At 51.4% G+C, this 22,391-nt stretch overlaps 1 protein-coding gene across 2 annotated transcripts in view; it reads right to left on the bottom strand.

Annotated features, from left to right (window-relative positions):
• Positions 1 to 22,391, bottom strand: part of nsmfb (NMDA receptor synaptonuclear signaling and neuronal migration factor b) — a 104,795-nt gene that overhangs the window by 17,923 nt on the left and 64,481 nt on the right. For both annotated transcript variants that reach the window (XM_038782241.1, XM_038782240.1), the window contains 5 exons: positions 19,536 to 19,619; positions 17,357 to 17,390; positions 13,268 to 13,338; positions 12,543 to 12,622; positions 5,749 to 5,851 (listed from right to left, as the gene is read on the bottom strand). In XM_038782241.1, coding sequence (XP_038638169.1) covers positions 5,749 to 5,851; positions 12,543 to 12,622; positions 13,268 to 13,338; positions 17,357 to 17,390; positions 19,536 to 19,619 — 372 coding nt within the window. The remainder of the gene's footprint in view (positions 1 to 5,748; positions 5,852 to 12,542; positions 12,623 to 13,267; positions 13,339 to 17,356; positions 17,391 to 19,535; positions 19,620 to 22,391) is intronic.

Below are 22,391 nucleotides of genomic sequence, written 5' to 3'. Positions count from 1 at the left end.
TGTCGCTTGGACGTCCTTCCTAATAATGTTGTAGGTCCACCGACACCACGTTGTCTGCAGCGGTTCAAGAACACAGCTCACCTCCGCCTTCTCAAGGGCAGTTAGGAATGGGTAACAAATGTGGGCCTAGCCAGTGGTGCCACTGATGCGACCATCAATTCACTCGGAACACGATTGGATGTAAACTGTGGTTTTAATAGTCTTACAACTGAGCCTGCCTGCGACCAGAAGAACTGAGGGCAGGCTCATGGATGCAGCACTTTATACTTCCGGCAGGAAACCTATAGGCGAGGGGGCGCAGAGCGTGGGCAGGGAACCTATAGGCGCGGGGAGTTGGGTGGGGTGTAGTGTGAGGGGTACCTCGGCGGTGGTGGTGGATCCTGCAGGCGCCAGATCCCGGAGGGAAACGGTGTCCTGACGGCCGTCAGGGTATTCAATAAAGGCGTAGTGGGGGTTCGAGTGAAGCAGTAGCACTCTCTCTGCTAGCGGGTCTGTTTTGTGTGTCCGGACGTGCTTCCAGAGGAGAACCTGGCCCGGTGTCCTCAACCAGGATGGGAGCGAATCCCCCGTGGTAGTGCCCCTAGGGAAAACAAATAATCGTTCATGAGGGGTCTGGTTGGTGGTGGTGCATAGGAGGGACCTAATTGCATGGAGCGCGTCGGGGAGGACCTCCTGCCAATGGGAGGTCGGGAGATTCCTGGACCGGAGGGTCAGTAGGACGGTCTTCTAGACCGTCGTGTTCTCCCTCTCCACCTGCCCGTTCCCCCTGGGGTTGTAGCTGGTAGTCCTGCTCGAGGCGATGCCCTTGTCGAGCAGGTACTGACACAGCTCGTCGCTCATGAAGGACGAACCCCTGTCGCTGTGTACGTAGCTGGGGAAACCGAACAGGGTGAAGACACTTGCAGGGCTCGGATGACTGTGTGGGAGGTCGTATCGGGGCACGGGATGGCAAAGGGGAAGCGGGAGAATTCGTCGATGACGTTAAGAAAGTACACATTTCGATTGGTCGAGGGGAGTGGCCCTTTGAAATCGATGCTCAGGCGTTCAAAGGGCCGGGATGCCTTTACCAGGTGGGCCTTGTCTGGTCTATAGAAGTGCGGTTTGCACTCCGCGCAGATCGGGCGGTCCCTGGTGATGGCTTTTACTTCCTCGGTGGAGAAAGGCAGATTTCGGGCTTCGATGTAGTGGGCGAGCCGGGTGACCCCCGGGTGGCAGAGGTCATTGTGGATGGCCTTCAGGCGGTCGTCTTGCGCGCTGGCACATGTTCCACGGGACAGGGCATCTGGGGGCTCGTTGAGCTTCCCCAGTCGATATATGATGTCGTAATTATAGGTGGAGAGTTCGATCCTCCACCTCAAGATTTTATCGTTTTTAATTTTGCCCCTTTCCGAGTTGTCGAACATGAAGGCAACCGATCTTTGGTCGGTGATGAGGGTAAAACTCCTACCTGCGAGGTAGTGCCTCCAGTGCCATACGGCTTCCACAATGGCTTGAGCTTCCTTTTCGACTGAGGAGTGTCAAAGTTCCGAAACGGAGAGAGTTCGGGAGAAGAAGGCGACTGGTCTCCATGCCTGATTCAGAGTGGCGGCGAGAGCGACCTCTGAGGCGTCGCTCTCCACCTGAAAGGGGACGGATTCATCTACCGCCCGCATGGCGGCTTTGGCGATGTCCTCCTTGATGCAGTTGAAGGCCTGGCAGGCCTCAGCTGACAGTGGGAAGAGTGTGGTCTTAAATAGTGGGCGGGCTTTGTCCGCATACTGGGGGACCCACTGGGCATAATAAGAGAAAAGTCCCAGGCACCTCTTGAGCGCCCTGGGTCAATGAGGGAGAGGGAGTTCTAAGAGGGGGCGCATATGGTCCGGGTCGGGGCCCAGGACTCCGTTTTCCTCGACATAGCCGAGGATGGCTAGTCTGGTAGTGCGGAAAACGCATTTCTCCGTATTGTAGGTGAGATTGAGTTTCTGGGCGTTTTGGAGAAATCGATGGATGTTGGCGTCGTGGTCCTGCTGATCATGGCCGCAGATGTTGACATTGTCCAAGTACGGAAACGTGGCCCGCAGCCCGTACTGGTCCACCATTCAGTCCATTGTTCGTTGGAACACCGAGACCCCATTCGTGACGCCAAAGGGGACCCGGAGGAAATGGAAGAGGCGGCCATCTGCCTCGAACGCCGTGTAGTGGCGGTCCTCCGGGCGGATTGGGAGCTGGTGGTAAGCAGACTTCAGATCCACCGTGGAGAATATGCGGTACTGGGCGATCTGATTGACCATGTCTGCAATTCTGGGGAGGGGGTATGCATCGAGGTGCGTGAACCAGTTAATGGTTTGGCTGTAATCAACCACCATCCGGAACTTTTGCCCGGTCTTGACGACCACCACCTGTGCTCTCCAGGGACTGTTACTGGCCTCTATGTCTCCCTCACGTAGGAGCCGCTGGACTTCGGCTCTGATGAATACTCTATCCTGCAGGCTGTACCGCCTGCTGTGAGTGGCTACGGGTTTACAGTTAGCTGTTAGATTAGCGAAGAGTGGAGGGGGGTCGAATTGTAGAGTCGCTAGACTGCAGATAGTGAGTGGAGGTAGCGGTCCGCCGAAGCTGAGTGTGAGGCTCTTGAGATTACATTGGAAATCGAGCCCGAGTAAGAGTGGGGCGCAGAGGTCGGGGAGTATGTACAGCTGGAAATTAGAGTAGCTGGGCCCTGAATCGTTAGGGTCGCGCCCTTGTGGACCGAGTGCGAGCCCGAGGTGAGGGAGATAGTTTGCCGTGCAGGGGAGATAGAGAGCGAACAGCGTCTTACCAGGTCTGGATGTACGAATCTCTCGGTGCTCCCGGAGTCGAAGAGGCACGGTGTCCTATACCCGTTGATTGTAACGGACATCATCGAGCTCTGGAGGTGCTTCGGACACGATTGGTCCAACGTGACTGCGTTGAGTTGCGGGTAGTCGGCGGCTCGATCAGGAGTGCTGGAGTGGCCCCGTGATGACTGTCCGCTGAGGACGTAGTCGTCGAGGTGAACTTCGGTTGATGGCCAAGATGGTTGATCGCATGTGGCGGGTGATGAAGAAGGTGGTGTCCAAGATGGCCACCCCGTGGATCGCACGTGGCTGACGGCGAGGAAGATGGTGTCCAAGATGGCGGCCCCCATGACTCGCACATGGCCGGCCGCGTGGGGGAGGATTGCCAAGATGGCACGCCCCATGAGTTGCACGTGTCGGGCGGAGTCGGCAGACATGCTGCAGCATTACAGGGTCTGCAAGCCTACAAGTTGGGGGGGGGGGGGGCGAGTGCTCTGGACTGCAGGGGAGTTAGAAAGTTTCGATTTTGCCAGGCATACTCTGGCATAGTGTCCTTTGCGACCGCAGCTGCTGCAGGTCGCATTGCGGGTCGAGCAGTGCTGCCGTGGGTGTTGGGGCTGGCCACACAAATGGCACGCTGGCGCTCCATAATGGGTGGGTGGCCGCGCGGCGCAGGCCTGGGGCAGTCGCTGGTCGGGGGTCCACGATGGCGTCGCTTGGTCCGCGGGGAACGAGTTTAGACTTCGGAATGCGACCTCCATAGTAGGTGCTAACTCTACTGTGTCCTCCAAGTTCTGGGCCCCTTTCTCAAGTAATCGCTGGTGCACATAGTTAGACCTGAGCCCTGCAACGTATACATCACGGACAGCAAGGTCCATATGCTGGGAGGCCGTTACAGCCTGAAAATTGCAGTCCCGAGCAAGGGCTTTTAAGTCGCGCAAGAACTCTTCCAGCGACTCTGCGGGGAGCTGGCGGCGGGTAGTGAAAATGTGCCGCGCGTAGACCTCGATTATCGGCCGCACGTACAATCGGTCGAGCAGAGCAAGGGCCTCAGTATATGAGGTGGTACAATGGAGTTGCGTAGAGATACGATGGCTCACCCGTGCGTGCAGTAGGCTGAGTTTCTGCTCCTCTGTAGTCTTGGATGTGCTTGATTCAGCCAGGTAGTCCTTGAAACATCGAAGCCAGTGTAGGAAGATTTCCTTCGCCTCGGCAGCCTGCGGGTCGAGTTCTAGTCGATCAGGTTTGAGGGCTGATTCCATAGTAATTTTCTTTAAGTTTTCTAAGACTATTAAATTGATGTGACCATCAATTCACTCGGAACACGATTGGAAGTAAATTGTGGTTTTAATAGTCTTACAACTGAGCCTGCCTGCAACCAGAAGAACTGAGGGCAGGCTCACGGCTGCAGCACCTTATACTTCCATTGTGGGTGGAGCCATGGGTGGAGCCCTGTAAAAGCTCCTCATCTCCCCCTATGGGCAGAGCCGCGCAATGGCTCACAGACAGAGCCCACAATACTATGCATTACAATACAGTGTGAATTCACCACAGCCACATCCCATAAATTATATTTTTTTACGTGCTGAGGTACAGAGGGTTCAGGACAGTTCCATAGGGGAGGGCTGCATTGACTTCGATTTTGGTGTCTGACGGTATAGCAGAGCTCAAAGGATAAGAGGATAAGTTGGACATTTTTCAGGTAAAATGGGGAGATTATGGAAGGCTCTGAAATCAAAGCACAAGGCCTGGGCCCTTTACTTTAGTAATCAGGTACCTGAGAAACATATCAACAACAACTTGCATTTGGATAACACCTTTAATGCACTAAAACATTCCAAGGTCGTCGACAGGAGTGTAATATGACACCAAGCTACAGAAGGAGATATTAGTGCAGCAGAACAAAAGCTTGATCAAAGAGGTTGGATTTAAGGAGCAACTGATAAGAAGGGAGAGGCCGAGAGTGTTCCAACACACTTCATAGAATTTACAGTGCAGAAGGAGGCCACTTGGCCCATCGAATCTGCACCGGCTCTTGGAAAGAGCACCCTACTCGAGGTCAACACCTCCACCCAAACCCCATAACCCAGTAACCCCACCCAACACTAAGGGCAATTTTGGACACTAAGGGCAATTTATCATGGCCAATCCACCTAACCTGCACATCTTTGAACCGTGGGAGGAAACCGGAGCACCCGGAGGAAACCCACGCACACACGGGGAGGATGTGCAGACTCCGCACAGACAGTGACCCAAGCCGGAATCGAACCTGGGACCCTGGAGCTGTGAAGCAATTGTGCTATCCACAATGCTACCGTGCTGCCCCACTTCTGACTGGTCTCCCCCATTCTATCGTCGATTAACCGGAGGTCATCCAAAAGCTGTCTGCATCTTAACTCGCACCCGTTCACCTTTCACCCCTGCGGTCATCCATCTACATTGACCCCTGGTCAGGCTACTTCTAGATGTTAAAAACTCTCATCCATGTTTCCAACTCGCTCCATGGTCTCACCACCACCACCCCCCCTCCCCCACCCCACCCCACCCCCACTACCCCTGTAATCTCCCCCAAACCCACTGGCCCAGCACTGCCTTCACCCCTGACATCCATTCTCCTTAGGGAGAGATACATTCTTGTGTGTCCATTTGGGATTTATAAAGATGAATAATGTCAGCCGTACAGAATGGAGCACTCCCTGGGAGCCTGTGATGAGAGAGATTTTCAGCATTCCACACAAATTACCTTCCTAAAAAATATAAATCACCTGTTACTAAATAATTCTCTTGCGCTGAACGTTTCTTGGGAGGAGCAGTAAGTGACGGAATCTGGTTGGCGGGCCTGGCACATTCGTGGGGACCAGTGTAGAGAGACGCAGGATCCCTCTTACCCAGCCACCACCCCCCACCCGCCCTTCCTGTTTGCTATAGAAATGTTACAAAGATTGTCCTTTACCTTTTCTCCGTTGGGATTTCCCAGGACGTAGCAGCCCATTATGTGAACCACGTTTGGCTCCGTGTTGATCTTACTCATCAGTTTGCTCAATCGCTTCCAAAACCTGCAAGAAATGTAAAAGCAAAAATTGTAACCAGCCGTTTCTGCCACTGGCGGGGGTTTGGAATCCCAATCTCACGCACGCAACGTGACGGCGGCAGGATTAGGGTATCACGCGCTCTCCTAATTTCCTCCTGGGCTGGAGAGGAAGGAAAACCTCCTGACATAAAACAGCCAATTTCAGCAGCCTCATCTGTAACCAGTGCTAGAGGAATTGTGGTGTTTTCTATAATGATACAAAGGCACCGATCACTCAGAAGGGATTGTGCAAACGTGTTGTGGGTTCATTTATTTGGAGCAGAAACATAGGAACAGGTAGAGATGGGCAGGAAGCTTGAAGGCATCAGCAGCAGCAGAGCTTTGTGTGCTGTGTTCTGCTCACCGGCAAGAGTGAAACTGAGACTGGATCAAGGGTACACTTCCCTTCTAGCGATGGCAAGCTGCTTTCTCTTAGCATATTACAACAGAAATCATAGATCATAGAATTTACAGTGCAGAAGGAGGCCATTCAGCCCATCGAGTCTGCACCGGATCCTGGAAAGAGCACCCTACCCAAGGTCAACACCTCCACCCTATCCCCATAACCCAGCAACCCCACCCAACACTAAGGGCAATTTTGGACACTAAGGGCAATTTATCATGGCCAATCCACCTAACCTGCACATCTTTGGACTGTGGGAGGAAACCGGAGCACCCGGAGGAAACCCACGCAGACACGGGGAGGATGTGCAGACTCCGCACAGACAGTGACCCAAGCCGGAATCGAACCTGGGACCCTGGAGCTGTGAAGCAATTGTGCTATCCACAATGCTACCGTGCTGCCCCACTTGGCTCAGTTGTGAAAAATTCTCGTGTGTGAAAGCATGTCAAGCAGTTCCAAATGCCCGCTTCCAGCAAGCAAATGCTCTACCCCCTGAAACTGGAAAATCAGCCCTTGTGAAAGTCCCTGCTGTTGTGATACCAACTTCACCCAAGGGTGAGAGAACAAACTTGCATTGATATAGTGCCTTTCACAGCCTTAGTAAATCCCAAAGCACATTGGGGGTGGGATTCTCCCGTGGCCAGTCCGCTCCACTTCCGCTGCTGGTGAAGACGGGGAATTTAGTGCTTAGTAGATTAAGTAGATTAAATTGATGGAACCATCAATTCACCAGACACGTGTTTCCGATATGAATATAGGCTTTAATCTACTTATTCCGGGCCAGCCTGTTAACCGTTGATGAACTCTTAGTGAACTCAGGCTGACTCTGGACAAGGGTATTTATACAGCTGCACTAGGGGGAGGAGTCGTGGGCAGAGCCAAGGGTGGAGCCCAGTACAAGTTCCTGAGTACTCCTAGGGCTACTCCCCCTAGTGGTAGGATAGCGCTACTGCGCTTACAAAGACAGTGTGAATTATCATATATACATATCTATTACATTCACCACATTCACCCCCTGCAAAAAAAAAAGTCCGGCGGGGGTGGTGGCCTACAACGTCAGTCTGTCCGGTGGTCAAATTGTCCGTTGTGATCTGCGGAGCACCGGGGTTGCAGCCTCTTGCGGTGGCTGGATGGGTGTTGTGTGCTGGGGTACGATGGCGGACTCCAGGGAGGGTTGTATCCGAGCTTCATACTCTCCTGGTTCGACCGGGGACTGGGGGCGCTGGGGGCGCGGAACTGGTGGAGCGGGCTCGGGAGCACAAGGGGGCGGCAGCATGGGGTGTAGGGTGAGAGGTCCTTCTGTGGGGGTAGAGGGGGCGCTGGATCCGGCGGGTGCCAGCTCCCGGAGGGATACCGTGTCCTGACGGCCGTCAGGGAACTCGACGAATGCATACTGGGGGTTGGAGTGGAGCAGGCGCACCTTCTCAACAAGGGGGTCGGTTTTGTGTACCCTGACGTGTTTCCTCAGAAGCACGGGGCCCGGCGTCCTCAGCCATGCCGGAAGTGAGATCCGCGTGGTAGTACCACTGGAAAAAATGAAGAGCCTCTCGTGATTGGTCTGATTCGTCGCCGTGCACAAAAGGGACCTAATAGCGTGGAGCGCGTCTGGGAGGACTTCCTGCCACTGGGAGACTTGGAGCTTTCTAGACCGGAGGGTCAGTAGGACGGTCTTCCAGACTGTCGCGTTCTCCCTCTCCACCTGCCCGTTACCCCTCGGGTTGTAGCTGGTAGTCCTGCTCGAGGCAATGCCCTTGTCGAGCAGGTACTGACACAGCTCGTCGCTCATGAAGGACGAACCCCGGTCGCTGTGTACGTAGCTGGGGAAACCAAACAGGGTGAAGATGCTATGCAGGGCCCTAATGACTAAGTGGGAGGTCATGTTGGGGCACGGGATAGCAAAGTGGTAGGAGAGCACTACTGCGCTTACAAAGACAGTGTGAATTATCATATATACATATATATTACATTCACCACACACAGGTTTAAGATAATAGGCAAAAAGAGGGGCGGTGAGGAGGATTTAAAAAAAAAGCAGTGAACTGGAATTCTCTGCCTGAGAGTGTGCTAGAACTACATCTCTAAAGGGAGCTGGGTAACGGTGACATTTGGAGGGGATGGCGGGGCGTGAGGGGACAGGCCAAATTAGATGGTTCTTTCACAAAGCTGGCACAGGCACAGTGACCCGAAGGACCTCTCCCTGTATTTCCTGGTGTGTGCAAGTGATGAGACAGACAACACACCCTGCAGCCTCCTGCCTAACGCAGCAGTTCAGAGCTGTGATACTGAGTGTTGGAATGACGCGCTAACCTGGAGGAATCTGTGACTTCACTGTACCTGACAACCACGCAATCTGTAACTTCCAGCACGTGTCACTGGGCAGCAACCAGGAGCAGGAATATTTTTCTCTCATTTTTGTCTTTTTCCAGGTTTTGGGCAGCAATTGGAATGTCCTGAGCAGGCAGTCAGACATGATGAGCTAACTCTGTGATAATCACTTGCTGCACCTCTTGGGTACCATCTCTTCTTATCTTAACCTCATAGACACAGAACGGGACAAAGGCTGGTGTGCTGAGTGTCTCCCAGCCCTCAGACTACAGTCCAAACTTTAATGCATAGCTTCCCTGAGCAGATTGGTTTGCGTTGTGGATCTGCCCCTTTCAGGAGCAGTCAGAATCACAGCCATCATAGATTATCATAGAATTTACACTGCAGAAGGAGGCCATTCGGCCCATCGAGTCTGCACCGGCTCTTGGAAAGAGCACCCTACCCAAGGTCAACACCTCCACCCCATCCCCATTACCCAGTAACCCCACCCAACACTAAGGGCAATTTTGGACACTAAGGGCAATTTATCATGGCCAATCCACCTAACCTGCACATCTTTGGACTGTGGGAGGAAACCGGAGCACCCGGAGGAAACCCACGCACACACGGGGAGGATGTGCAGACTCCGCACAGACAGTGACCCAAGCCGGAATCGAACCTGGGATCCTGGAGCTGTGAAGCGATTGTGCTATCCACAATGCTACCGTGCTGCCGTGAACCAAATCATGGGGACCAAATTGTAGGCCAATGGCTATGCTCACGTGAGTTCTGGGCTTAATCCAGAGAGAGCATTCTGAGCTACCCAATCATGCAGGACACTGAGCTGAGAGTCAATGGAGATGGGAAATTAGGAGCTGCAGGGAGTATAAGGGCGATTTTTATGGGAGAGCTGACCCAATATACCACTTAAACTTCAATTTAATTCAATAATTATGAAGTGATGCATTTTGGCAAGGGATGGGGATGGGGAGACGTAACTCAGACCTAATGGCACAGTTCTCAAGAGCGTGCACGGATAGAGGGACCTGTAGGTCAACTGGCATCGACCTTTGAAGGTGGCAAAGCACATTGAGTGAGCTTGGGATTCATAGTTAGAGGTATGGAATACAACTCTGGTCGGGCCATAACTAGAATATTGTGTCCAGTTCTGGTCAGCACACTTTAGTGAGGGTCCTTGAGAGAGAGTGCGGAGATTTACCAGAATGCTTCCAGCGAACGGCAGGGAGGGGGCGGGGGGGGGGGGGGGGGGGGCTGTGGCGGTAGTTCAGCTACAAAGTTAGGTTGCAAAGACTGAGTTTATTCTGGGAAAGAAGGTGATTGAGAGGAGAATTAAAAGGAGCCTAGAAGATTATCATAGGATTAGATAAGGCGACAAAGAAAAGGTGTTAGTTGATGTCACAAGGCCCAACAGGCAAGGATTTGGCAAGAGGCCGGGTGTCTGCTATCCCAGGCATTTATCTGTCGTCCCAATCAACAAAGAACAAAGAAAAGTACAGCACAGGAACAGACCCTTCGGCCCTCCAAGCCTGTGCCGACAATGCTGCCCATCTAAACTAAACTCTTCTACACTTCCTGGGTCCATATCCCTCTTTTCCCATCCTATTCATGTATTTGTCAAGATGCCCCTTAAATGTCACTATCGTCCCTGCTTCCACCACCTCCTCTGTGTAAAAAAGTTGCCTCGTACACCTCCTCTAAACCTTGCCCCTTGCACCTTAAACCTATGCCCCCCAGTAATTAACCCCTCTACACTGGGAAAAAGCCTCTGAATATCCACTCTGTCTATGCCCCTCATAATTTTGTAGACCTCTATCAGGTCGCCCCTCAACCTCCGTCGTTCCAGTGAGAACAAACCGAGTTTATTCAACCGCTCCTCATAGCCAATGCCCTCTATACCAGGCTACATCCTGGTAAATCTCTTCTGCACCCTCTCTAAAGCCTCCACATCCTTCTGGTAGTGTGGCGACCAGAATTGAACACTTTACTCAAAGTGTGGCCTAACTAAGGTTCTATACAGCTGCAACATGACTTGCCAATTCTTATACTCAATGCCCCGGCCAATGAAGGCAAGCATGCCGTATGCCTTCTTGACTACCTACTCCACCTGTGTTGCCCCTTTCAGTGACCTGTGGACCTGTACACCTAGATCTCTCTGTCAATACTCTTCAGGGTTCTACCATTCACTGTATATTCCCTACCTGCATTAGACCTTCCAAAATGCATTACCTCATATTTGTCCGGATTAAACTCCATCTGCCATCTCTCCGTCCAAATCTCCAAACAATCTAAATCCTGCTGTATCCTCGGACAGTCCTCATCGCTATCCGCAATCCCACCAACCTTTTGTCATCTGCAAACTTACTAATCAGACCATTTACATTTTCCTCCAAATCATTTATATATACTACGAACAGCAACGGTCCCAGCACTGATCCCTGCGGAACACCACTAGTCACAGCCCTTCAATCAGAAAAGCACCCTTCCATTGCTACTCTCTGCCTTCCATGACCTAGCCAGTTCTGTATCCAGAGGCTGGAGACTGTTCCTAATCTCTTCCCTGGTGCCTGTTGCTACCAGGCTTGGCCTTGCACTCTGCTAGATTTGTCTGCTAAGTCAGGTCTTTGAGGAGTGCAGAGGTAACCAGGCATCCAAGCTTCTGAAATGGGCCCTGAAGACGTTTGAGGTTTACTGATACTAGCTGGCTGTTTAATCACGTAATCATCCAGCTAACGGTGCCTGTGTGTCTTTACCACATCAGCGTGTTAGCTCCCTGGTGTATTTTACCCTGAGTGGGGAGTTTTACTGAAAACCTTTTCAAATACAACCATGTAGTTTCAAATCCCTCCAAAAGTCTCTTTTGATGCAATCGTTTAATCCCTTTAAAGATCCCTTAATAAACCACGGGCGTGATTCTCCGCAAAGGCGGAGAGTCGTGAAGGCTGCCATGAAAACGGCCGTGTTTCACGGCAGCCTCCGTGCCCCCTCCCGGGACCTGATTCTGCTCCCCGGTCGGGGCTAGCATCGCGGCCCCGTGAACTACGGCATCGCGGGCTTAACGAATTTCGCTAAGCCCGCGCGCCAAAGTTAGCGACGGCTGACGCATATGATGACGTCAGCCGCGCATGCGCGGATTGGACGACTCCAACCCGCGCATGCGCGGATGACGTAATCCGCGCATATGCATCAGACCCGCGCATGCACGGTCCGTAATTCCCCTCAGCCGCCCCGTGGACTGATCCAGCGGGGCGGCGGAGTAACAAAGAGTGCGCGGGGTAAGTACCCGCTGCCCGCGATCAGTGCCCACCGATCGCGGGCCCATGCCATCGGTGGCATGGTTGTGCAGAATGGCACTTTGCTGCCGTTTTCACGAACTTGTATAGCAGGTGTATTCAAATTCGTGAAAACGGCCGTAAAGGCCTTGGAAATCGGCCCATCGGCCAGGGGAGAATCGCTGCTCGCCGTTAAAAAACGGCGAGCAGCGATTCGTGTCGGGGGGCGGGCGTGGGGGAGAATAGCAGTAGGGCGTCGGACCAGCGTCGGCGTAAAAATTTCCACCGCCCGCTATTCTCCGCCCCGTCGTGAGTGCGGAGAATCGCGCCCCACGTTCATTATTTCACTCATACATTGTTGTAAAAAAAAATATACATTATTTTGCACTTGCACTCAGAAAATGGTAATGATGCGGAACTCGCTGCCCATGAGGAAAGCGGAGATAATCAACAATGTCAAATTGGAATGGGCCTCGGATGAAACAAACCTGCAGTGCTAGAGATCAAACGGGGGAGTGGGACTGGATGGACTGCTCGGAAGGATCTGGCATTGAGTCAATGGGCCAAATGGCCTCCTCTGGGCTGTAACCCGATAAACAACACTGCTCTGAACTTGACCCTTACAGAGATAACCTTAGCCATGCCAGATCCTAACTGCATATGAATTGTGATTGGCTTACATGATCAGGTCCTCCTCTTTCTCCACTTTCGCAAAGGTGGCGACCTTGTTCTTCAGCAGATACAAATGGCCAGGTCCCCCCTACAATCAAAACAAAGGCGCCATCAATAAAGCACAGGCCTCGTAATATTACACTAACATCACTCTGACAGCACTGACGCAAGAAACTACTAATATAAGACTCAGACCTGTTTAAGTAGGCATGGCGTTACAAGCCCCTGGTGAAGAGTGACGTATGGGGTTGAGTGAGACAACGCGGGTCAGGTGTCAGGACTGTAAATTCGAGGTCAGGCAGCAAATTGGGTCCGGGGGTCTTGAGCTGCAGAACCTCATGTGAGTACGGTAAGGACCCCCTGTGGACATTCCAGGCAGATCCATTTTAGCCTTCAACAAAGAGCCTTGTACCATTGAACTGTTACTGATGCCCCCATAGCATCAAATGTGCAGCGATTGAGCACAGATCTGTCCCCTAATCAATTGCACCCACGGCGCAGGATAGAATAGTGGTTGATGGAAAACCATCGGATCATAAGGACAAGAAAGCAGGAATAGTTCTGAGCTCACACTCAATCCGTTAACAACGGAAGGGACTTGTCTGACCGTCCAACCCAGTGTGACCCTTGGACCTGACCTCTCTGCATTGCAGTGTGAGGGACCGAGTGAGTGGCCAAGTGGCCAGGAGCAGTGGCTGCGATCGCTGTCGAGGGGGGACACCATCAGACTCACCTGACAGAAAATCAGCAGCTTCCAGATCTTGCAGCCCTTCCGATAGGCGGTCAGCTTCTTCTCAATCTCCTCTGCGGAAACACAGACTGGTCAGGTTATATTCCACACGCTTTCCCGAAAAGCAATACAAGAAACTACGCCTCAACATGATTTGATAATACATTTATAGCAGAGTGTCACAGGTAAGATCCCATCACTGTGACACAAAAGGACTTGGTGACATTGCGATTGGTTGGTGCCAACCTTATGGCCATTGTTCAACCTGGAGACAGGCTAAGGCAAGCGCTCAATCCAATCACACAGAGAGCCAATATCAGAAAATCCAAGTCGCAATGACAACTTCCAACAACTGAAGCTATAAGGGCTAGATTCTAATAGGCAGGTATGGATGAGGATCTAATCAAGTAAGAAGTCTTATAACACCATTATAAGTCCAACAGGTTTATTTGGAATCACTAGATTTCGGAGCATAACTCCTTCATCAGGTGAGTCAAGGGATTGTAAGACTTCTTACTGTGTCCACTCCAGTCCAATGCCGGAATCACCACATCATCAAAGGGTTTGACAGGGTGGGTTATTTCCATTCCTCAGGTGGAGGGAGTCCATAACCTCTAAATTAGAGCTAGACCATTCAGGGTTGGTGTTAGGAAACACTTCTTCAGAAGGGGGCAGTGGAAATCCGGAATCCTCATTGCCAAAATGCCGTTCAGGCCGGGGGAGGAGCGGGGAGTTGTCAATTGAAAATGGCAAACTTGGGTTGTGTGGTGAATGTATTCACCAGAATCCGTTGTCTGTAAAGCACTGTAATATGATCCCTTTTCCGTGTAGTGTACTGGAACCCTGGTGGGCTCCACCTCTGGCTCCGCCCCCCCCCCCCCCCCCCCCCCCGGGCGGTATTTAGACCGGCCGCCTGGGGGCGGCGCTCAGTTGTTACAGCGATCTCAGGCAGACACGTTCTTGTGTAATAAAGCCTATGTTCTCTCGCTCTCATCGTCTAGCAGTGGATTAAAGGAACATCAGGTTGAATACATTTTTGTTACACAAAGATATTAAGGGTTGCAGGACCAATATAACTAGATGGAGTTAAGATACAGATGAGCCATGAAAGTGTGTGTGTGTGTGTGTGTGGGGGGGGGTCAGGTTTGTCGGGCTCAATGGCTACCTGAACCTATGTTCCGAACTGAGGCTGCTCCCCAATAGCCTGTGTTCTGTTCTTTCCTCAACAAGCCAATTGTTGCAGGTTCCATGTTGTAGCAGTTGGGTATGGTAAATATAGGGTTAATGTGGCACTGACTACAGCACCACACAATGACTTAAGAAGGCACCTGACCGGGAGCAAGAGTCAGTCTAGAGATACCCACAGATTGGTAAAGACCTAGAATGGAGTCAGCTCCATAAGGACTCTTCACCACCAGAACCGAATAAGGAATAGCCGCGGGAATCAGGCATCCTACCCCTCGGGCCTGCTCTGCCATTCAATATGACCAGGGCTGAAGTTTTACATCAACCCCATTTTCTCCCACAGCTCCTGAACATTTCTTCCCTTAGCGCCCAGAAAGCTGTCGATCTCAGACATAAATCTACTCAACGTCTGAACATCCACAATCCTGTGGGATAGAGAATTCCAAAGATTCTTATTCCAAGTGAAGAAATCTGTCCTCATCTCAATCCTAAATGACCGGGGGCTGGAATTCTCCAGCCGTTCGCTGGCAGCGGGAATCTCTGGTCCTGTCAGCAGCCCCGCCTGTGGATTGCCCGACGGCATGGGGTGTGCTCAATAGGAAATCCCACTGACAGCAGGAGGAGCAGAGAATTCCACCGCCAGCAAACAGCGCCCCCTCCTGCTGCCGAGAAACACGCCGCTGGGAGGTCCAGAGAATCCAACCCTCCAAACCCCTCTAAACTTTGCCCCTCGTTCGGGCATCACAGTGGTGCAGTGGTTAGCAGGACCTCACGGCGCCGAGGTCCCAGGTTCGATCACGGTCTGGGACACTGTCCATGTGGAGTTTCTACATTATCCCCGTGTTTGAGTGAGTCTCGCCCCCACAACCCAAAGATATACAGGTTAGGTGGACTGGCCACACTAAATTGCCCCTTAATTGGAAAAAATGAATTGGGCACTCTAAATTTATTTCAAAAACCACACCTTAACCCTATGAACCCAGTAACTGACTCTTCCATCCTGGGAAAAAGCCTCTGACCATCCACTCTGTCTATAATTCTGTAGACCTCTATCAGGTCGTTCCAGTGAGAACAAACTGAGTTTATCCAAATCTCCTCATATCTAATGCCCTCCATACCAGGTAACATCCTGGCAAACCTCTTCTGTACCCTTTCCAAAGCCTCCACATCCTTCTGGTAGTGTGGCGACCAGAATTGAACACTATATTCCAAGTTTGATTAATATATAAATGATTCAGCATTCTCTACAAGTCGTTATGAGGGTCTTGGTTAGTGAACAAACCCGATTTCTGCCCACTGAGATGGTTTCCGGCCCACTGAGATGGTTTCCGGCCCACTGAGATGGTTTCCGGCCCAGTGAGATGGTTTCCGGCCCACTGAGATGGTTTCCGGCCCAGTGAGATGGTATCCGGCCCACTGAGATGGTATCCGGCCCACTGAGATGGTTTCCGGCCCACTGAGATGGTTTCCGGCCCACTGAGATGGTTTCCGGCCCACTGAGATGGTTTCCAGCCCACTGAGATGGTTTCCGGCCCACTGAGATGGTATCCGGCCCACTGAGATGGTTTCCGGCCCACTGAGATGGTTTCCGGCCCACTGAGATGGTATCCGGCCCACTGAGATGGTTTCCGGCCCACTGAGATGGTTTTCGGCCCACTGAGATGGTTTCTGGCCCAGTGAGATGGTATCCGGCCCACTGAGATGGTATCCGGCCCACTGAGATGGTTTCCGGCCCACTGAGATGGTTTCCGGCCCACTGAGATGGTTTCCGGCCCACTGAGATGGTTTCCGGCCCACTGAGATGGTTTCCGGCCCACTGAGGTGAAGGAGGGCCACTCATGATGCCCACTCACTAGCCTAGGTTGCTTGTCACTAGCTTAGTGGCAATCACTCTACCACGCATGGCCAGGGGGAGTAATGACAATGAAAAGATCCAGTCACAAGCCTACAAGTGAACTCTTGCAGCCTCTCCGAGAGTTAAACGGCCGTTCATTTGATGGTAAAGTTCTCTGTAGTGCCTGGGGCTCCTGATCAGAGAGAAGGACGCAGTCCCTTGAAAGGTTGCATGATCAATCATGTAATATAGGCAAGGGTACCGGGGAAATCTACTCTGTACACGACCACCTCTCCTTCCCTTAACCACCCCCGCCCCCCCAACTCTCCTTCGAAATAAGCCACAGGATCTTTTCTGCACAGTCAAGGGGGCAAAGAGAGCCTCAGTTTGATGCTTCATTAAATGACAGCTCATCTGACAGTGCAGAACTCCATCACTTCTGTGACAAAGTGCTAGTCTAAATTCTGTGCTCACTGGGAGACAGTGGCGTAGTGGTATTGTCACTGGACTGGTAATCCAGAGACCCAGGGCAATGATCCGGAGACCCGGGTTCGAATCCCACCTCATCAGACGGGGAAAATTTGAATTCAATAAATAAAAATCCGGAATGAAAAGTCTAATGATGACCATGAAACCATCGTTGATTGCCGTAAAAACCCATCTGCTTCACTGATGTCCTTTAGGAAAGGTAATAGGCCGTCCTTACCCGGTCTGGCCTACATGTGACTGACTCTTGAAATGGCCGAGCAAGCCACTCAGTTCAAGGGCAATTAGAGATGGGCAATAATTGCCGGCCCAGCCCAGCCCAGCAAAGCTCACATAAGCGATTTTCATCCTCTAAACGGAAATAAAACTCACTGGAGGGGACTCGAACTCAAGACCTTTTGGTTCAGAGGTGAGAGTGCTCCCACGTTAACAAGGCTGATGCTTAAACTTTGTTGGAGTGGAACTCGCTCCTGGTTTAGTTTTGGATCTGCAACTTAAGGTGAAGATGAAACTTTGAATGATTTTTCATGAGCTTCTAACCACCATGTGACAGCAAGAAGCAGAGAAACCCACTGAAATCCACTCACCCAAGATGTCGTCGAACGTGGCATGTTCATGGTCCTGTAGGAATAATGAGAGTGCCTGTTAACCCTTTAAACGCTTAGTTCTTTCAAGTGACCCCCTCAGCCCACTTAACATGAATTCTTACTTTTAGGTGTGGCCCAACAGGATGAGGTGTCAGATTAAAGCTCTGAATTCTCTATATTTCTCAGCCCTATAGCTGTGAAGGAGCCAACAACAAAAAATAAAAACGCTCTGGAAGATGAGTGTGCAGTGGGTTTGAGACTGTCCTTTCACCTCTGTGACAATGGGTCAAATCCAGCTCTGACCAATACAATTCTGCAAGAACCATCAACGTGAGTTGGGCAGCTTCAAATCACCACGCTGCCAGGACAGCAATCTCAATTTGTTCTCGGGATGTAGAGTGTATTTATTCATAGAATCCCTACAGTGCAGAAGGAGGCCATTCAGCCCATCGAGTCTGCAATGATCCCCATAACATCACCTAACCTTTGGACACACTAAGGGGCAATTTTTGCATTGGCCAATCCACCTAACCTGCACATCTTTGGACTGTGGGAGGAAAACTGAGCTCCCGGAGGAAACCCACGCAGACAGGGGGAGAAAATGCAAACCCCACACAGACAGTCACCCAAGGTCAGAATCAAATCTGGGTCCCTGGTGCTGTGAGTCGGCAGTGCTAACCACTGTGCCACTGTTGACTTGTTACCATGCAGTGTGGGACTGAAGTCACAGGCTGAACCTTAGGTATGGATGGGATCCATCCCCTCTGGCGTAAAAGTTTGTGGCAGGACAGTCTGCACTTGGCTGACTGATCATGAGTTATTTTATGGCCACTTGGTCATTGGCGTGAGGCAGCACCTCTGCCAGACAGAATGGGAAGTCCAGGCTCCAAGAGTGACTGGCCAGAGCGCTAGCAATTCTCTTTACCCAGTGGTACCATCGGGAGTACAGTGGCCACAGCTGGGACTACAGTCAGGACCCATTGAAGGGATGCCACGGACCCAGACTTTCATTTAAGTCCGCGTCTCATGGCAAGTTACACCGAGGAAGGTTGGGGGACCGAGATCAACAAGGCGGTGGGGGGTTGGGGGGTGCTATTGTCCTCTGATGGGCACAGCATGCCTGACCAGTAAGTAAACCCCTATCCTGGGCACAATGCCCGCAGACTTCACAGGAGGGGCACCAGATACTAACAGCCTCACCGGGTTGTGGGTAAAATTCCAACAGGAATATTGATCGTGGCATCGGGATTGGAGATGGCAGGAGTGGGCAGGTAAACACTGAGGTAAAAAACAGGAAATCTGCACACCAATCACCACAGGAGAAATAAATCAATGCCCTGGGTAGAAACATTCGTCATTTCTTCGTTAACACAGCAAATTATAATGGCAGCATGGTGGTGCAGTGGTTAGCACTGCTGCCTCACGGCGCCGAGGACGCGGGGTCGATCCCGGCCTGTGTGGGTCTCACCCCCACAACCCAAAGATGTGCAGGGTAGGTGGATTGGCCATGCTAAATTGCCCCTTAATTGGAAAAAAGAATTGGGTACTCTAAATTTATTAATAGAAACATTGCAAGTTATTGAGATCTTGGTTTGCACTGGCTGAACAGATGGTGGAAGGTGGTCCAATAATAATTTTCAAAAGCGAACTGGATAGAAAGTTGAAAAGGAAACATTTGCAGGGCTATGGGGAAAGATTTGGGCTAGAATTCTCCAACTGTTCGCTGGGGGTGGGATTCTCTGCCCCCCCCCCCCCCTGGCAACTCAGCCCCGCCTGCAGGTTTCCCGGGGTAGCTTCAATGGGAATTATCATTGACAATGGCGGAGAATTCCACCGCCAGCGAATGGCACGCCATCTCCTGCCACTGGGAAACACGTGGCTGGGAGGCGGAGAATCCCGCTCCAGGGCTCTTTCGGTAGCAGTTTCAAGAAGCCTTTTGTCTTAACCTTTTGAGGTACTTTCACAATGAATAAACAGAAATGCAAACATACGCAGAATCTGCTTTGAACGCCGCTGCGATCCTGCTCCTGGGTGCTGGGCATCCCAACTTCAATCTCGGAAGACTCAAGGGCCGTCCTGGGAGATGGACAACCTTCCGATAGTTCAGTGTGACTGGTCGAACGGTAAAGGAGCCAAAACCACCTGAAACCCCCCCCACATCCAAAAGTGCTGTACTCACGTAGAGGATGGGGATGATGGAGAGGTCGTCTCTGCGAAGGATAGTTGGGATGTACTCCGCCTTGGGGACCTTGGATGAAATGAGCTGCAAATGAAGAAACGCAATATCTGAATGGATGGTTACTGCGTGAGAGAGTTTGATCTGAGCATGCTGCGACCGCATGAGAATTAGGTTAATTAAATCGTGCAAACTGTGCTCCGACTGTTGCTTTACACCATAAAACAACACAGGGGCTGGTTTAGCTCACTCGGCTAAATCGCTGGCTTTTAAAGCAGACCAAGCAGGCCAGCAGCACGGTTCGATTCCCGTACCAGCCTCCCCGGACAGGCGCCGGAATGTGGTGACTAGGGGCTTTTCACAGTAACTTAATTGAAGCCTACTCGTGACAATAAGCGATTTTCATTTCATTCATTTCATTCGATAAGGTGGAATGTGGGAAATACAAGGTTAAACATACAGTTGTAATTCTCAAGTTTATAATATCACTCAATAGCTTTTATTAAAACCTGCACTGTTCATAAGGAACACCAGTGCACGAGCTACAATTCCAAAATTCCAAAATTTGAAAGCGTATTGCATTTCAGGTATCTTATTGGCCAGTGTCATGTGACTGATCGACTTCTTCGTAATCCCACTGGCTGCTGATAAGGACTGAACTCACTGTCTGATTGGCAGGGTTCTGAGCTAAATGAAGGCTGGCTAAGGACACAGTGGCGGGGCTTCTCCATCTGTAGCGATGGCTGCATGGCCTTGGTTACAGACCACAACCAAGCCTGCTCCAGCTCGATATCTAGCTCCATTAGACAGCCCAGGTTAGGAGTATTTGGTTTTCCAAATCCATACAGTGCAGAAGGAAGCCATTGGGCCCAATGAGTCTGCAATCACCCTCCTACGCCTACTCTGCACCCTGTGACCCTGTAACCCCATCTAAACATCACATCCTTGGACACTAAGGGCAATTTATCATGGCCAATCCACCTAATCCGCACACCTTTGGACAGTGGAAGGAAACCGGAGCACCCGGAGGAATCCCACGCAGACACAGGAAGAACGTGTCAACTCCCCACAGACAGTCACCCCAGGCCAGAATGAAGCCCAAAGGCCCTGGCGCTGTGAAGCAGCAGTGCTAACCATTGTGTCACCGTGTCGCCCCTATATGGATTTTATGGGATTCTTTTAAGTCTTGTGTGGGTTTGAATTAGATCATCCCTCGTTCTTTGAAACTCTGGAGAACATAGGCCCCATTTTTCCAATTTTTCTTCATAAGACAGTCCCACCAACCTGCCATGATTAAGCCACTGCAGCTGGAAAGCTAAAAGGGCACTACAGTAGTGCAAGAACAAATTGAATTTGTATAGCACCTTCAGAATGGAAAAAACCTCACAATGCATTCCACTTCTATCGGACAGAATTTAGCACCAAGTCACATAACAATCTATTCCAAGTGTTTGATCGAAGAGGTAGGTCATGAGGAGCATATTAAAGGAGGAGAGAGAGGAGAGAGAGAGAGAGGTTGAAGATTTAGGGAGGGAATTTAGGGCAGGAGGCCAGAATTGAAGGAACACAGTTTATGGGGCTGGTGGAGGTTGCAAAGGTATTGAAAGGGCTGAGGCTATAAAGGGATTCGAACACAAGGGTAAAAATGTTAAACTTGATGAGCCAATGTAGGTTAGCAAACACAGAGACGGCGGGTGAACCAAACTTGTTGTGGTTGTTCAATATCATAGAATTTACAGTACAGGAGGCCATTCGGCCCATCGAGTCTGCACCGGCTCTTGGAAAGAGCATCCTACCCAAGGTCAACACCTCCACCCTATCCCAATAACCCAGTAACCCCACCCAACACTAAGGGCAATTTTGGACATTAAGGGCAATTTATCATGGCCAATCCATCTAACCTGCACATCTTTGGACTGTGGGAGGAAACCGGAGCACCCGGAGGAAACCCACGCACACACGGGGAGGATGTGCAGACTCCGCACAGACAGTGACCCAGTCCGGAATCGAACCTGGGACCCTGGAGCTGTGGAGCCATTGTGCTAGCCACAATGCTACCGTGCTGCCCCAAAATATTCTTATTTGTTCATGAGTCGTGGACGTCGCAGGCTGTGCCAGCATTTATTGCCCGTCCCTAATTGCCATTAAGGGGGCAGTTAAGAGTCAACCACATTGCTGTGGGTCTGGAGTGACATGTAGGTAAGGATGGCAGATTTCCTTCCATCATGGACATTAGTTAACTAGATGGGTTTTTACAACAACCAGCAATGGTTTCATGGTCATAATTCGATTTTTTAATCCCAGATATTTTATTGAGTTTAAATTCCATAACCACCATGGTGGGATTCGAACCCAGGTTCCCAGATCACAATCCTGGATCTCTAGTCCAATGATAATACCACCACGCTTCCCCGATATAAAGGGCACTTATTCCTCTTACACACAACCCCCAGAAACATTTCTGACAACTGGTTCTGGGCCACTATAGACTGCTACTGGGAGAACACTGGCAGTGAAACAGTTAACTTGGCTTCGTCAGCGACTTCAAAAACTGTTTTTGTTGAAAGGCCTGCGGCGGGATTCTCCCAACGGGAGACTAAGTGCCGCCGCCGGAGTGAAAACCGGAGTGTTTCACTCCGGCGTCGGAGGCCGCTCCTCACCCTCTATTCTCCCACCCCCGGGGGACTAGAAGCGGCGCCGCGTCATGTACGCGTGCCGGGCCTTGGCGCCGCGTAAATTACGCGTCGTCACCCACGCATGTGCAGGTTGGCCGGCGCCGCATAAATGACGCGCATGCGCGGTTGCCGTCCTCCCCACGGGCGTCCCGCAAGAAATGTCGGAGTGATCTTGCGGGGCGGC

This window comes from Scyliorhinus canicula, chromosome 21 (genome assembly GCF_902713615.1).
Source record: "Scyliorhinus canicula chromosome 21, sScyCan1.1, whole genome shotgun sequence".
Lineage (NCBI taxonomy): Eukaryota > Metazoa > Chordata > Chondrichthyes > Carcharhiniformes > Scyliorhinidae > Scyliorhinus > Scyliorhinus canicula.
This window is presented reverse-complemented; position numbering and strand designations above follow the sequence as displayed.